This window comes from Paramormyrops kingsleyae, chromosome 8 (assembly GCF_048594095.1).
Source record: "Paramormyrops kingsleyae isolate MSU_618 chromosome 8, PKINGS_0.4, whole genome shotgun sequence".
NCBI lineage: Eukaryota > Metazoa > Chordata > Actinopteri > Osteoglossiformes > Mormyridae > Paramormyrops > Paramormyrops kingsleyae.
In genome coordinates this window covers 28121916-28139543 of record NC_132804.1, presented here as the reverse complement: position 1 = coordinate 28139543, position 17628 = coordinate 28121916, and the positions used below count along the sequence as shown (strand labels likewise).

At 46.0% G+C, this 17628-nt stretch overlaps 1 protein-coding gene across 2 annotated transcripts; it reads right to left on the bottom strand.

Annotated features, from left to right (window-relative positions):
* Window positions 1-138: 138 nt before the first annotated feature.
* LOC111860002 (twinfilin-2) lies at window positions 139-15460 on the bottom strand. Of its 2 annotated transcripts, XM_023843237.2 has the most exons (11): window positions 15239-15460; window positions 10746-10823; window positions 7235-7413; window positions 6840-6935; window positions 6526-6630; window positions 6079-6093; window positions 5541-5582; window positions 5180-5305; window positions 3737-3887; window positions 3285-3406; window positions 139-2039 (listed from the first exon to the last, which is right to left on the bottom strand). In XM_023843237.2, exons 1-11 carry the CDS (start codon window positions 15261-15263, stop codon window positions 1872-1874), a joined length of 1107 nt encoding a protein of 368 aa, XP_023699005.1. In that variant the 5' UTR covers window positions 15264-15460; the 3' UTR covers window positions 139-1871. The 2 variants fall into 2 exon arrangements, with proteins under 2 accessions (XP_023699005.1, XP_023699006.1); XM_023843238.2 differs by lacking the exons at window positions 5541-5582; window positions 6079-6093 and having other exon boundaries at window positions 15239-15458.
* Between the last annotated feature and the right edge of the window lie 2168 nt (window positions 15461-17628).

Here is a 17628-nt window from a genome sequence, read left to right as displayed (position 1 = left end):
CAGACTTAACTTAGAACCCATTCTTTCTGCAAGCTTATACATGTCTTTTCTGTTTAGGTTAAGGTTTTCTACTGGTCTTCCGTTTAGCATCCCCATGTAGGAGACTAAATAAGTAAACATCATATTGACAGAAAAGTGTACGGAAAAAAATGTTTTATTTCGAAGATCCTTAGCTCATAATTTGCAAGTATAATGGCTTCAACTCTTCATATGCTCTGAAGTATCCAAAACAACATAAGACATTTTAACATGTAGAAAGGTTGCGTGAGAGAGCGAGAGGGGACGCGTTCGACGAGGAGCACTTGGGGGAGGGCGGGCTGGGATTTAGGCGGAACAAACCGGGGGGTAGGGGCTACATATGAATTCCACTGGGAAGAACAAAGAGGAAACAGTGATTAGGAGTGCCTACTAAAGGAACTATGGGTAGGCTACTGTGGAAGCACAGGGAAGTCAGGGATCAACTTAAGTGTTTGTCAGATATATAATAATTTATATATTTTGCCAGGGCCGGGTAAAGGCATATGCGAACGATGCGGCCGCTTAGGGCCTAGCGTCCACAAGGGGGCGCCCCATCTAATCAGCCTATCAGAATAGGAAGGGCGATGACAAATAAAAACTAGGTTAATTAAATTCGGCTTAGGGTCAGCCCTGTGTTTTGCCCTATAATTTTTGCCTCCATACTTGGAATTAGTGATAAATGGGGGTTGTTTTGCACATAGGTTGGTCACCGATTTAGTGATGCACTGCACTGCTGGTTTTTGTGACCCCTATGGCTGCATGTGCAAGACCCTGTTTCCAGTAGGTATGTACACTTCCAGTTGAACATGGTTGTCTGTGGATCCACAAAGCCACAATCCCATTCGCCTGAATGGGCGAGAGGGACACTGACTGCCAGGAAGAGCAGCAGTAAGTCGTGCAAAGCAGATGCTCTGGAGTTGGGGTTGCAGCTTGAGGTTACCCCTTCACCCCACTGGCCTTATTGGTGTGAGCCCCACTGCCCTTCCTGTTCACAAACATCCGTCCTCCACCACCATACCTGTGCCACTTTCATACACCCAGTAGTACAAAATTTCTAAAAAAAAAAAAAAAAAAAAAAAAACAGAAGAAATGTTAACTCCAAACACAACATGAACATGTCAAGGATCAGAGACTGGGTGTCAGGGAGGTGTGTTAGCAAGCAGAAGAGAGAGGAGGTGTATGTGTGTGTGTGTGTGTGTGTAGTCATAGTCATGTATATATTACACTGTGGGTTTTTTATTAAAAACTGTAAATAAAATCAATCTTATTAAAAACTAATTGCAAACAAAAATCTATAAATGCCAAAGTCTTTGTATTTTGTTTAGTTACTTATGGTTAAGGTTAGGGCTGGGTAGGGATTAGATTAATCATAGTTAGGATTAAGGTTATGCTCATAGTAATAAATGGGCAAGATATAAATGGCTAGTTTGTCTGTGTGTGTATGTGTGTGTGTGTGTGTGTGTAAATTTCATAGAAAGCAAAGAAAATTTCAGCCAGTGCAGGGTTTAGAGTCCATGCAGCTGACAGTACATCATCCAGCACCATCGTGGATGGTTCAAAACACACTGGGCTCGTTGGTGAGGCAAGCAGGAAATACAGTAAAAATAATTATTAAAAACGTCAGTAACTCATAGAAAGCCCTTGAGATTTACAGGGAATTAGTCATAGGAAAAAAGGGAGGTGGTGAACACACGGAGGGAGCGCTGATTGGCTTCAGCTCCACTGAATGAAGAGGTGTTTTGTGGGTGTGTCCATGAGAGCAATAGGAAGGGCAGTGGACCAAGAGCAGTCTGTATAACCAGAGCCTGTAGCCCCACCCGCTATCTCTCCTTTTGAGCCTGTAGCCCTGCCCTCTAGCTCTCCTCTCCATTCTCCCCCGGTCCCCTGATGAGACGCTTGTTGCCCCGCTTCCCTGCCGGCCCCCGGGGCTTGGCAAAGGCCTGCTTGAGAGCGTGCTGCTTAGGATGGACTTCCTCATACAGGAACTCTTCAGTCAGCTCCTCGCCACTGTCAATCTCCATCTGTTTATACATACAGGAGGGTGAACAGGCACGTACACGTAACGGAACAGTGCACAGACAGAAATACAAGCACACAAGCACAGGAATAAAACCAGAAAACATCACATAAAAATTTGAGTGAAATACAAACAGGCATAAAGTTATAACACATAAAAACACTGGTTATCAGGGTCAGCGCTTCTGACCACGCCCTCTGTGACCATTCCCCTTTTGGCCAGTCATTGCTGGTCATTCTGCCTTTCCCCCTCTCTGTCATATAGTCCATCTCTGTCCTATATGTTCAGTCCCTGTTTGGCCAGCAGGTGTTGCTGGCCATGCTGTGCTCAGTCCTTAGTATCTCAGTGGGCTGGGTCTGCAGCTCGCAGACTGTTAACCCTCTGGTTGTGGGTTCAAGCCTGACCTCAGGCCAGCCTTTACATTAGTTTTATTCCATAGTGTTTCATGGTTCCTGTTCTTTTCCCAGTTATAGGTTTTACCTGCTCGTTTCCTGTTCACTTCTGGTCTTGTTTGTATCATTTGGTTCTGTAGATTATCCGAGTGTATTCCCAGAGTGTAGGTTAGTGTTTGTAGTATTCCCTAGTTCTGTGCTTGTTAACTGTTCTACCTTTTGCTCATTGTCCTGCTCCTTTTGTGATTGGTTCATTTGATTGTGATTTACACCTGTCCCTTGCTTGCCCTGAGTTTCTATGTGTGTTTGAGTGCCTGTCCTGTTTCTGTTATTTGATGGTTCATTGTAGTTGTATGTTGGTGTTCAGAGTGCTTGGTACTGTGTGTTATTTGCTTTGCTGCCTAGTCCTGCTCCCTGTGTTCTCTAGTAGTGTTTATTCCTAGTTCTTGTTTTCAAAGGCTTGTTTTGATCCGTTGTGGTCCTTTTCTTTTTGTGCCTTCCCTGTTGTGTTTTTTGGTAATAAATCCCTTTGTCTTGGAGCCGCAAGTAGATCGTCACCCTTTTCCTGCCTGCGCCATGCCATGCCATGCCATGCCACAACACAGGGAGGAATACAAATAAACAGTAACAAAGACAGAAATATACAAACATGAAAAAATACAGCAATAAACAGCAATGAATACATACACCCAAGCAGGAATTCAAACAACCATGAAAAACATGCAAATAAACACACAAACAAACATGAATAAACAGAATTCTAACATGCAATCAAACGGGAAAAAAATACATATGCAAACAATACACAAATTTATGGGGAAAAAAACCCTATTGGATACAGAGGACCCCTATGTGACCTTTTTGGTAATCTCCAGATGGTAATCCCTCTCCACCTCCTCCAGAAGCCGACTCTTACAGCTGGAGTACAGCATCCGCTCCTTTATGCTGCAGCTGTACCCCGGCATGGAGTAGATAAAGACTGAAAGAACAGGGGGGAGACAGCTTGTTAAACGACAGGGCATATGGGCACCGAGGAGGAGGAGGAGGAGGAGGAGGCAATGCGATAAGGCTTTAGCAAAAAGGTAATGGAGTGATGGAATGGGGCAGGAGGAGCAGGGGAGGATGCTGAAAGGATTGAGATGGTTGTCAGTCTAGGACCCCTAGGATCCCCTGGCAGAGATGGAGGGCAGGCCTGGCAGAGATGGAGGGCAGGCCTGGCAGAGATGGAGGGCAGGCCTGGCAGAGGAAAGTGGGCGCTGAAAAGCGGAGCAGGAGCACAGAATGAGAAGCGGCAGGCAGCTTCCCTCACCCAAGGACTCCAGCAGGTCGCCCTCATGGTGGTGTTTGTAGAGGAAGAAGTGGTAGCGTGGGGTGTCCATGGGTATCCGGCGGGGCAGCTCGGAGACCTCCGTGGGGTTGGTGTGGACCAGCTCGATCGTCTCCCTCTCCGTATCCAGCCGCTGCCTCACGACAAACATGGCTGCTGAGGGGGCGTGTGCACTCATGTGTTTGCGTGTCCTATAGAGCACGCTGGGTTTCTCAGTGGTCCATAATGCACTTCTTGGAAGGAGACTTTAAGGTGAAAATGGTGGTAACAGAGCTAGACTAGTTTTACCAGTTTGGTTAGCTGCCTAACGAATCTCATATTGTAATTTCATATAAATGAATCCAAATACCATTAAATATGAACTGCAATACATAATCTTAATGCAAGGATGTGAGTCAGATTTAGGGTGGGCAATCTTATCCGCAAAGAGCCGGTGTGTATGCAGGTTTTCGATGCGACTCCCTAATTATATTACTAATTAGAGAACTAATTGACTGAAGAGTCCTCACATCTGGGTTTGAACAGCTGACCTAAAGGTTACCCCAAAAACCTGCACACAAACCGGCCCTTTGCGGATAAGATTGCCACCCCTGGATTTAATAGTGTTAGCTATATGAAGAGCCACAGACTGACACAGAAGACTTCCTTCTGCGCTGATAATTCTACGTGCTGCTGGACCTCAGTTGAAATGGAGACACATAACCAGACTTATGCCAAATTAATCAAATACGGAAAATCACTGTCCTGATGAGGGAAATTCCTAAACAGAATGATGAAATAGGTTTTAACTGAGAAACAGAGGCATGTTAACATGGTCAGAGGCCCCTGAGCTATTTGAGTTGTTGGTTGTTGACCGGGGGGGGGGGCATAAAATTGTATTAAACAAGATCCAATGCCTCATTTTAGCGGAGGGCCCTGGGCTTCAGCCTCGGTAAGCCCATGCAATAACGAGCCCCTGCCAAGGACGAAACGAGACCTGGTGAGCGAGGACTTGTTTTGGTATGTTCCAGGTTCCAGTACAGCTCAACTGCGATCACATGACATGAGCGAGTGTGTGTTAACATGTAGGTGTGTTAGGGTGACCGCCTAGTCCATGTCAGGAGGGACACTATGAACTACGGCAAGGTTTGTAAACTACGATTTCAACCATTTTAATTAAAAGGACCCGGATTTCACTTAAGCACCGAGTTCTTGCTGTGCGCTGATTGGTCAGTCTCCTATAACCATGTATGTGTCACTAATGTGAATGTGAAACAGCTGGATGAATCTTTCAGTTATGGAAACAAACATTTTAGCTGAGCACGGGAGCCTTTTGGTTTTAAAGTAGATTGTAAAAGCTGAAGTAGCTCATAGTGTCCCTGCTGACATGGATTAGATGGTCACCCTAACGTGTGTCTGCATGCATCTGGGACTTGCAGGCCTCACCAGCTGGATGTAGTTGATGCGTCTCTGCATGAGCTGCTGTAGAGCATGCCGAGCAGCTTCCTGCAGCGGGAACGCCAGGCCCTGCATGGTCTGGTGCTTGCTCTCCATGCTGATCTCCGCCTTCACCTGCAGGGGGCGACATGCACAGCGGCCAAACGCATTATACTCAATTTAGCCTGAACTGCAGCTTACTGCCAAACCTCACCTGCATTCATGATCAAATAAATATGCACAATGGACACGAGTTAAGATGTCTGGCAGCAGAAAGAACAAACACATAAAGGAGAGAGAAGGAATCGAGTGAATCAGAAAAAAGAGGGAGAGTGTAAAGTAAGTGACACACAGCCGAAAGGTGGCAGACCTTTACACGGCCTAAAGGTGCGGGGGCCCTCCTTCGCTCATCCTGTCGGCATGGGGTGAGGGGGGGAGACATGAGTGAGACGCACGCTCACACTGACGCTTGGGAATGTGTAAACCCACGCACGGGCATGCACGGACACCTTCTGCCAGGGGGAACCCCACAGAGCCAGAGAAGTGACCAGAACGACCCTAACCTCTGCCTCTTGGTCTAAAAGGCAGTCATTAAGCTCAGATTGGCAGGTTAGATTCATTCTTTGCAAAGCTACTCTTTGATTTCAACACATCCTCTGTTAAACTCCCCCTGGCAGACAGAGTAAAGCTGTTCAGGGAATATCCAGCACAAAAAAAACACGAGTCTTTAGTTCAGTGATGATCCATCAAATCCCTACTTTTAATGAAATGTATCCCTAGTTGTCTAGCGACAAGCAAAGTGTGACAAAGGTGATGGTAGATTGGGCGGGGGGGGGGGGGGGGGGATGGGGGTCTGATGCAGGGTGACAAACCCCATGACACACAGGGGGTGCTGCAAATGGACTCACCCGCACGACTCTGTCCTGGAAAAGATAATGTTATGGTTGAAGATTAGTATGCTGCTGATTAAAACAGGCATACCACCACACACACATAATTGCATACATTCAGATATACGCACATGTGTACAGACATGCACACATCTTAACACACATTCTTACCCACTGTGCATACACACAGAAAAGCATCTGGGAAACAGACTGGATTTCTCAAGATATAATGCTTCAATCACTCACCTCATAGGTTGTAATACCTAGGTTCACTCAGCTCATTGGCTGTAAAGTCCTACCTGGTTTCTCCAGGTCTCACCTCATTGGTTGTAATACCCAGGTTCACTCAGCCCATTGGCTGTAAAGTCCTACCTGGTTTCTCCAGGTCTCACCTCATTGGTTGTAATACCCAGGTTCACTCAGCCCATTGGCTGCGAAGTCCTGCGAAGTGTCTCCAGGGCTCACCTCATTAGTTTTAATCCGCTGCAGCTCCTGCTCAGCAGCGGTCAGGGGTGCAGGGCCGCAGCACGAGGACATGTGACGCAGATAGCCTTGGAACGAGACGTCTTCCTGCCACAGACGGGAAACACGAAACGACCACCAGGTTGGAGGTGACACAACAGTATACTCAACCCTGGACATGGCGTACCATAGGATCGACAATGTTTAAATCAGCTCTAATAGCCAGACAAAGTATTAATGAGCAGGGTTCTGTTAAGATAACTGCTCAGTGTGCTGCAGAATCTCCTCATCTCTGCTGGAAACTGTTGGTTCCATACCTCCACCGTGCCAAACATTTCATCCTTGACATGGCCTCCACCAAACTCTTTCTTCACGGTGGCACGAGTTGCGGCATACAGCATCTTTTGCCTCACCTGTTGGGGTATAGCCACCTGTCACCGGCGGTGTTAAGTGTATAAATGGGGCAGATTTAAGGGTATTTTTGAGAAAAAAATGTAAGTATAGGAGGACCATAATTATACTAGTGCAGAGTTTTTCAGCTAAAGTGCTGAAGATTTGATGTTTTGCATATTTTGTTTGTATTAGTACAATTAATTGAATTAATAAATGAGCCATTTTGGGCTGTTATCTGATTGGTTGAATCCACTTTGTTACTGCCCCCTGAAAAATGTGGCAGGGTGCACATGTGTGTAACTTGTCTTGTTGCCAATACCGGTGACTGGTCAGGTGACCAGGATATGAAGAGCCACTCGTAGCCCTGTGCATTCTGGGAATCCAAGCGGTACAGGACGTAGCAGGGCTCCAGGGGGTCCAGCAGAGGAAGCAGGAAGTGGTCGTAGTCCCGGTCCCAGGTCTGTGACGGCTCTCGATACGCCCCGAGCACCAGCTGCTCTGAAACACACAACACATCTCACCTCACTCCCAGATGACATCTCACTTAATACGCTCACCTCATACATTTTCAAGCAGATACTCATCCAATGCGACATACAAGCAAGGATCAGAAAACAGGGTGAGTTAAGGGCCTTGCTCAAGCCCAGTGCTGATATAATCACTCTACCGGGTTTGAACTTACAACCTCCTGGATATGGGCACAGATTCCTAAGCTCCACGCCACCCCAGGTCACTGTCCCATCCAATGAGATGCAATGAGAAACAATGACTCTCAAACTGAGATGGACTGAGCCTGCCTGAGCTGCCCTCTGGATGGAGCCCTAAGACGGCCTCACTGCCGCCTCTCCTGTTATCTAACCACATGCTCCCTATTCTCTGATGTCCCTCTACCCCTGCGTGTGTCAGCGCCGGGCTTAAATGACAGCCCTCTGCCCCTTCATCTGAATTTCTGTCTCTGTACATCGTTCAATTATTTACAAGCCCCATTCCTCATCTCCTCTGTCTACGGTCCGTCAGCAGGGATCCTCCATCATGCACGCACAATGCAGGCACACACACCACGATCAGGTTTAAGGGCCGGCTTGGACAGGGTTGCCCAGACGATGCCAACACATCCGTCTACAGTTTTTGCTGCTCGTACTTATAGCCCATAACCATAGCACAGCTTCCTCGAAGCCCTACATTCCCTACTTTATATCCGTCGCCGCCTTTTGTATATTCACACTCTGACTCTCTTTATTCATTGGCTGCCGCTTTTAATCAGGGAAGCTCAGCAAGCCAGCAACACTGAGGTGTGGGTGACACTGTCGACGGGGAGCGGTGACAGTTTGATATCAGCGGTGATGTGAAATGTGGCATCTGTCTTGGAACGGTGAGTGACAGCACGGACGCCCAGCACTGAGGTAATGAAAAATAGCCCAGTGCCAGTCCAGTGATCTCTGAAGTAGTCTGCATCTGGTCTGACTGACACCATTGAGTATTTTGAGTATTTTCTGGACACCTTGATCTGCTGATTCAAGTGTCTCTAGATAGATTAGATAGATTAGATAGATTAGATAGATAGATAGATATAGATAGATAGATAGATAGATAGATAGATAGATAGATAGATAGATAGATAGATAGATGTTTTATCGTCATTGTAAGTACAATGAGATTTAGTTTGGAACACGCCAGCAGATGCACAGTATATTTACAATTAAATAGATTTGAGGCTTAAATAGAATGGGAGAGTATGTACAGTCACTATATATATAAAAGATATACATACAAGGTGCTTGTAAGTAAGTTTGCAGAAGTAGAGTTTCAAGTGGACTAAATGCACATAAATATGGGGTCTTGCTTCATAATGTTTGAGATCAGTGCTGCGAGTTCAGTAGTGTGATGGATGTGGGGTAAAAACTCTTCCTCAGCCGGGTTGTGCGGGTGTACAGGGTTCTGTAGCGTCTACCAGGTGGCAGAAGTGTAAAGGGTTTGTGTCCAGGGTGGGTTGGGTCCTTGATTATTTTTCCAGCTTTGCGGCTGCACCGGGTGCGGTGGATTTCTTCCAGAAAGCTGGGTGCCAGTGATCCGCTGGGCTGTCTTGATGCGCTGCAGGGTCTTCCTGTTCTCCAAGTGATATCCAGAGTACCACGCAGTGATGCAGTATGTGATCACTGACTCTATGGTGCACCTGTAGAAGTTCACCAGGAGCTGCTGTGGAAGTTGTGCTTTCTTCAGGCTCCGCAGGAATTGGAGCCTCTGAAGTCCTTTTTTGGCTATGAATGAAGTGTGAAGTGTGTGAAGTGTGTGATGTGTGTGTAGTGTGTGAAGTGTGTGATGTGTGTGTAGTGTCGATAACAGTGCGGTTCTGGTCCACCTCAGCGCTCCTCATAGATGGTCCCAGGCTGTGTGTCCTTGGGGGGTGCCAGGACAGGGGGGGGGTGGTGGGGGGGGGGGTCATACAGCAGGTGCTATTCCAAGCTCTGCGCATTCCAGCACAGACTTTCCACCCACCATTTGTACAGCTAAAGCACACACGCATACACACACACATTAACAGCCTCTGCAAGGTACACGCTGACCAGCTAAAATCCACACGACATGTGCGTGCTCATAGTTCTGTCATGGGTATTTGTAGCCGTGACACGAGTCACCGAGGGCTAAAGGATCGACGATGACATCGATCTTCGAAGAGCTGAGTACTCACCCCAATCAAATAGCGGCACCCTGTTTACAGAGAGGTATTGTTACTATGGCAACGAGACAGCTGTACACTACGTGACCTGAACAGCAAACTGATCTGGCTGCATTTTCACCACAACTTCAGCTGTTTGTTCCCTAAGTGACACAGCTGAAAAATAACATCAATAAGCAGGTCCGTTTCCCTGGGACCCAGAAATAAACCCAGCGGCACCCCGTGTCTGTTATTCCCTGTGTCAGCCATGTGACCGCATGGTCACAGGGACAGTCATGTGACCACTGTGTGGTTTTATAGAATGCAAAAAAAAAACAGTTGAATTTATATTTGCCTTTGATGAGCTCTTGTGTAGCCGTGACAGGGTTCCAACGCTGCTGGAATCTGCTCCAACATTGTTCGATCATTCGTTCACTGTCAGCTGTGCCTGCAGGTGGCATTTCACAAGGCCAAGAGCACGCAGGAGCTCTGTGCTGTCAGGTGGGCAGTTGTATCATGACTGCTTCCCCAGGCCTCACTGTATCAGACAGCCCTCATGATGAGCCCAAGCGGAGATACCGCAGAAGACACTAATCAATGCAGGTCACATGACCTGTTGCCAAGTGCTCTGTGTATCGGGGAGGTCATTATTCATCCACAATATGGAAATGACACTACTGAAATGTTCAGAAGTTGAACAGAAGGATCAATAGAGAAACTTTACAGTTTCAATAAGTAGCAGTGGACCAATCATTAGCTAAATAGCCAGTCTATAGCTAGATTAGAATTAAAATTAACATTGAGGGGAATCTGGTGTTAATCATATAGAACTACACAAGCATGTACATCCAACATGGACATAAGCACATTGAAACAGACTCATAAAACTGTAAGCCATAAAACTAGCTGTGAAGAGGGAACTTGTTGGAAAACTCAGATCCACTCTTAGAAAGGAGAAAACGAGCTTTCACCACAAACACACAACGCATATTCATTACCCACAAAAATATAAACACAGAAATAGACATTCAGATATTCATCTCAAAACAAGAAAAATACATGGGACAGACATATAGAGTCAATGCACACTGTCCTCAGAAGCAACAGCAAACAATAAGCCGTTCACACAGACAGACAGTGCCGCAGCCAGTAGCCAGTGCTCAGCCACACTCACCGTTCCTGATGACCACCTTGATGAGACGCACCGCGCCACACCTGGCCTTGGCCAGGAACTCCCTCAGCTCGGCCGTCGCTACGAGAACCAGAAACATGGTGGGGTCAGTCTGTACCCCCCACAAGACTGGTACAGCCCTCCGGGGTAGGATGGGGTAAGACGAGGGAGAGATTGAGAGACACAGACGGAGGAGAAGGATCAGTAGGCCTAGGAGGTGCAGAAGTGCTCACGGTCTGTAGGGCCGGCGTATGTGAGCGAGAGAGATGTGGTAACTAGGGCAGGAGCATGTGATCTAGGGGACAGAACCTGATCCCCCACACCCAAATTTAGCCAGCAGGCACTTCGGTCACCGCCTCGGGTGACAGAGGTGGGGGTGGGGCGGTGGGGGTCACAGGACTTAGTGGCCTTGTCCCCGACAGCCCTGTTTCTTAGCGCAGAGGACTCGCTGGCCATTGGTCATGTTGGGATTTGTTTGTTTTTGCTGGCTTCCTAATGTGTCTCATGTGGTTTCATCACAAACCAGCTGACGGATGATCTCGAAATAAGACATCTAACCCGGCCATCTGACAAATATCACAGTGACTGATGTTTTGTACATCAATAATAAAATGCAATCAGAATGTTTAATTCAAAACTGAGGCATAATAAGTTGCCAAAGAATTCAACAATTTGCTTAAGTTTTATTTACAATCTTGTTATGGCTAAATACTACTAATTGTTTTACCAGTTAAAGTGCTCATACTGTATTAAATTATTAATTGAACAAATTATTTAAATGATAGTTTTAATTAAACCTGATATTATGGTAAAGTGATATTATTCATATTAAACTTAAACTTGATTTAAAATACTTTGGTAAAGTTAGTAAAATCATACATCCAGAGACACCCTGCATTCCCGGGACCTGCCACTTGGTGGACCTCACTTGGGTGAGATGACCACCTCCACCTTATAAAAGGCCAACAACTCAGAAAATTCAACCACTCCCAGATTTTGATTGTACATATCCATACCCCCATCAATGAATCCATAATCACTGTATCTGTCACAGTCCATGGGTATCAATCAGCCACTCCAAGAGCAGCCTTCAACATATCGTGGGCTTTACAGCGGAGATCACAATTTTACATACATACTAGGGATGCTCATTTCGATTAATTTTCCCAACCGACAACCGCCGTTCGTTAACCGAACATTAACCGTTAACTGATTAGATTAGAATATTAAATTCCTCTGGGGTCGGCGGTCCCGCCGGCGGGATCTGACAGAAATTTCGCCAAACCATTTAAATAACTCTGCGAGGTTTTATCATATACACATTTAAAAAACACCCTCAGAAACCTTGGACGGTCTACTTTTCAAATACATATATAGGTAGAAACTAAATATATTTTTATAGCTTCGTGATACGAATAGAAAGAACAAGAGTGACTGACTTAAGCGTCTGCGTCTCGAAGCAGCTCTGATCGCCTTCCCACTTGCAAATTGCGCTATTCGCATGATAACAACACCATAATCCGACAGTTAGTATTGGATAAAGAAATATGTGAATACGCCCATTGTAACCGAAATAAAACAAGAGCACATGTCTGGGTAGTGTTTACACCGATCGGCTACAATATGGCACACGGATACGTCTCTGCCGCTGAAGCTTTGCGCCAATGTTTCCATTTTCAGCAGCAAAGCTCGTACCTGTGTTCATGGCTCAGTGGGCTAAGCCTGTGTGCCTGTAATCACAGTCGCCGATTCAAACCCAGTGTATTTAGAACGTGAAAAGCGATCTTCAGCTGAGATGCCACAAAACTTCATACTACTACTAATAATTAAAATATATATAAAAACATTTTAAACCGTTTAACTGATAGTAATATTCGGTCAAAATTAATTATTTCGGTTAACGGTTAAACGGTCAAAAGGAGCATCCCTAATACATACATACATACGCACATACACACACACACCACGGTATAATGTCTGAATGGTGTGACTGTATGAAAAATTACACAGTATATATACTAGCAGCTGAACTGCCTGTCTCGCCTGTCCTGCCGGCACCTGCCGGTTCCTGTTTTGTTCCTCTGTCCTGTTTCCGGTCCCCGCCTTTGGTTGATGTTTTGCCTTTTGTCTTCCAGGTCCTGTTCCCCGGTTTCGTCCCGTCCGTCGCCTCCTCTCGGGCGCGCCCGGTGTGCGCGCCTTTGGGGGGGGGGTTCTGTCACGCCCCGCTCCGTCCGCTCCTAGTGTGTGCCACGCCCCCTCATTATCCACGTGTGCTTCCCCGATTGTGCCCAGCTGTTTCCTGTTTCGTTTGCCTAGTCTTGTGTATATGAGTCCGCGTCTCCCCATGTATGCCAGATCCGTCATTGTATTGTCCGTACCTGTCCGTCTGTCGTGGAATAAACCCCATTTACCTGACTTCCTGGCTGCTTTCGCCTGCTTCCCTGCTCGCCTTACGCCCGAGCGTGACAATATGCACCTGTATGTAAGTTTCCACATGTAACACCGGCCACCAGGAAAAATCCCATGTAAATTCCTATCCTTAGTGAACAAATGGGTTTCTGATTCTCATATACTGTGGATCTTCCGTTTTCCCCATGATCCAGTCAGCAAGAAGGAGCTGGAAGAAGGATGGATGGATGGATGGATGGATATTTAGTATCCATGAAATGTATTGCTACGTTTGTTATGTGCCTTGGGGCAACTGTGCTATGAAAGGCACTACTTAAAAATACATTGAAATAAGTATTCTGTTTCATCTCACTTTACAGTGTTTTTACTACAAAAGTACAAACAAGCTATGCTTCAGTCCCATTAATAAATGTGACTTCCCAGAGATCTGTTGTTGTGGCCCAATGAAATTGCACTCGCCTCTGTCCTCCGTGAGATGCAGCCCTGTAGGCTGCAGATGTCCAGTGCACCTGAGTAACAGGACCCTACCTGAGCATGAATGATTGAGGTGACGGGGGGGGGGGAGCGTTACTGAGTTAGCACAGGGGACAGGTAGCACCCCTCCCCCAGCTCCCATTACTGCTGAGAACAGGAGTCAGGTTCACATGTGCACACAGACACACACGACTCACACACACATATGGCATTCATAACTCACACCAACACACAATTTCACACACCCAGTCATACATACCCAGATACAGACATATGCGGGACAATGTACAGAAATACACATGTTGTATTACACAAATATCCTGACAGTAGCTCTGGTGTAGCACAGAAGGGCTTGTGAGTCCTTATTAAACATTTACTGTATGTTAAGTAAGTCTAACAGTGCACAGTTCATTGTTCTAACCCCCTACCTCACACTGCTATGCTCGGGGCTGCAGTTTACAGCTCTAATCACTCATTGGTCCAGCGCAGAAATGAGATAAGGGCTTCTAGTTAATTAATTACTCAATCCAATAATTCATTCATGGGTGAAGTTTCTTATCAGTCACTTGCACACAAAATTACAGGAGGGGCGCAAAACAATATATCTCTGTACAGCCATAATTTTATTAAACAGCAGGGTTGTGTATGGAGCTTGACCAGCCAATTTTCTGGTCCCTGTAAGTAACTTTTCTGGAACACCCTGTCCTCTTTCATCAACTGACACCGTAATACACAGCTTGCCTGCAACCCATGAACTTCAATCAAATATGGATCAAAATTGTCAAAAAATTATTTACTTTGCAAAGAGTCAATGATCTACCAAAAATCCATGGCAAAAATCATCCCCAGGACAGACTGAATATTTCTTCATAGTTATAGTTAAAGATGAAAAAGAGATTTATATTACAGACCTGCTCCTGCGCGCTTGATAAAAGGCACTTTACCTGAATACCTTTACAACAACAAGATCAAGCAGCATAAATGCAGAAACATGATCACGTCGATTTAACGCGATGTAGAATGGACCAAAACCGCAGCTGCGGAAGTGGTTGGAATTGATCCATCCATCCATTTACTTTCACACAGCAGGGCAAACAACGACCACAGGTCAACCACGCAAGACTTGCAGAGCCGCTAGCGTCCGCAGGTGCGCCCGAGTGCCCTTCCTGTGTCTCCACAGACAAAGATACCTAAAAGGGCTCGGCATCGACCCCTCAGAAGGTCCTCCAACTAGAGCCACTCGCCTATACTCCAGATGGGAAATAAACTCTTTCACAGCATTTGCACGTGTCAAGTGTGAAACCCTCCAGGTCTACAAGGCAAAAGAGACCTCCTCTAAATCTGACAGCTTTCATCGAACGCAAGTCGTTTAAGACGAATATCTGATGTTTTATTGCTGTTGTTATTTGTATGTCTTGATAAATAATCAGCTAGCTTAAGGATATTGAGCTGATTGAGAACTGTAATCTGCAGACCAGCACTTTGTCTACGCAACACAAGAAGGATTGAAACTTATACGCAACTTTTGCAACAATGCGCAGTCTACGGGATCCGAGAGTTGCAAAAATTCCACATCCCATTCCTATACAGCACGCTAACGGGGGTTGCCTTACCGTGAATTCCTGTCTGGTGTGACATTTCAATGCAAGCTTCAAATTACTTCGCGGCGCAGATAATTCACACTTTTCCCTTCCTCTTGCTTTGGCGCTTACGTTTCCTTTAGTAGCTCCTTGTTTCCCCCAATCTGCCTACACACCGATTGCCCAGGACCCGGCACGGCTCCTACAAGCGGCAGCCAGGAATGAAGCCGGCTCAGGCTTACTTCCTGGTGTGTGACATCACAGCTTCGGGGATGAATTTGGGGATCCCTGATGCACTTCAGAGCCGTGAAACGCGATCCGCGTAACGGCGACAGATCTGTAATAATGCCAGGCAGAGTGTTCACGCAGCGAAGAGGCGCTTCCTGTGGGATAGGGGGTAGCCTCTCTCCATACTTGCCTGTCAAAACAATTAAAAGTGGCTTCTTGGCATGATATTCAATACTGGCATATCAACAAAGTGGATAACTCAATATCTGCGTTTATTGCCCACATAAATTATGAACACCAATACAATCGTTTAGAATAGTTATTTGACAAAGGTGTGCGTGATTATCGTGAAGGTGAAATATTTCTAAGCTATTTTGAACATCCATTATCTTAGAAAATAAAGACAAAAGCTGCTCGTGTACATTGATGATCGTCGCTGCTGTGTGAGCTGTAGTAAAAGGCAGCAGGCTGCCGGCTGACACCCTATCACACAAACCAGATCCGCTCTGCATTCAACCGAAGTTACGGGTTCAAGTTTTAAGCCAGTGGGTCAGGGAAACCTGACACCTGCTGGATGGGGCAGATCCCGCGGATTTCAGCACATCAGCATAGCCTGGGATTGAGAGTTACGTTGCCAACAAAGAGCAGAGACGGACAAGCTTAAGCAGATGTCCTGTAATTAAGTAACGACACAACTGATCTGTGGACATTTACTTGAAAGCTTGGATCCCTTGTAGAGTCTGCATTGGTTCATTGTCAGCTGATTCAAGCTTTTCACTTCTCTGCCCAGTTTCTTAGCACACGATGCTTGTCAGCACATCCATAAGTGTGCATGTTGAAAGTGTGTCATTCAGTGTTTAAGGTCTGTCATCCAAGTGTGTGTATGTGGGGTGGGGGGGGGGGTGAGTTTGTGTGAGAGGTTCTGCTGAATAATGGATTGCCATCTGGCCTCCTGGCTTCACTACATACTGGTGAGTGAATTATAGATGACTGTCACAGGTTAACTCACAGGAGGTCGCAGAATCGAAATATGATACTCAATATGAACACATCTATACTACTGACTACAGGTGTGTTATAGCCAAGGCATCTGTGGTCTGTATCCAGCAGGTGTGATCTATTTACACAGATGCTGATGTGACACTGGTGTGGTGCGTGTCAGGATCCAACCCACAAGTAAGGTAGACAGCGATCTGTTATGATACAGGTGTGGTATACATGAGATTCTGTTTCACAGCTGAGGTATACAGAGAACTCTATCACACAGATCTGGTATTCAAAGAGATCAATCACACTCTGTGATCTCGGTGACATCACTTAGTCAATGATGATGACATGTGTGTTGCAGCCACATGGGAGACAATGCTCAGTAAGAGATGCTGTCATTCAAACAGTATATAGGTACCTGTGTTCAAACACATACCTGTGTTCAAAGGCAGACATAAATGGAAGGTTGATATCCCATTAGGGTCCTGTTATTGCATTCTTACATACAGTATTTAATCATTGTGTCATATGTTGCCTGAGATAAGCTCTGGGTCCTCTGCAACCCTCTTCAGGATAAAGTGCATTGTATGTGAGTGGTTGACAGCAAGACATTGTGTACTGTGTACAGGCAAAGCAAACAGACATTACATACCTAACTTGTAGACAGAATGTCTGTTTTATAACCTGATTTTAAATAGCTGTAGATGCACAATCTGACTGGGCTACCACTTTGCACTATGTTGCCCCTTGTGACTGTTGCAGTATCCATCCATCTTCCAGGTGCCTATCCTCATCAGGGTCATAGGCAGTGGTGGTCCATTGGTGCCCTTGGCAAGCTTCAATGCACCCCCGTTCCCGAAAGCTGCCAACCCCAGCCCATATTGCCCTTTACAACATCCACCACTGGGTATGGGGTCAGCCTGAAGCACAAGGCTGGGGTACAGCCTGAATGTTAGTCACTGCATTATATCAAAGCAAAATGTACAAAATGAAGTGAAAGTATAAGCAGCCCCATGGTTAAGAACGTCCGACTTACGGACAACTGAAAACTCTGCATGGCTTCAGCGGTTCGTCGGCTCAAGGTTTCCGACTTAAAGACAAATTTGACTTAAAGACAGACTTAGGGAATGTATCTCGTTCGTAACCTGGGGATTGTCACAACACTTGGGATTTGTTAAGTATGCCTACAGATGAATGGAAAAACTGCA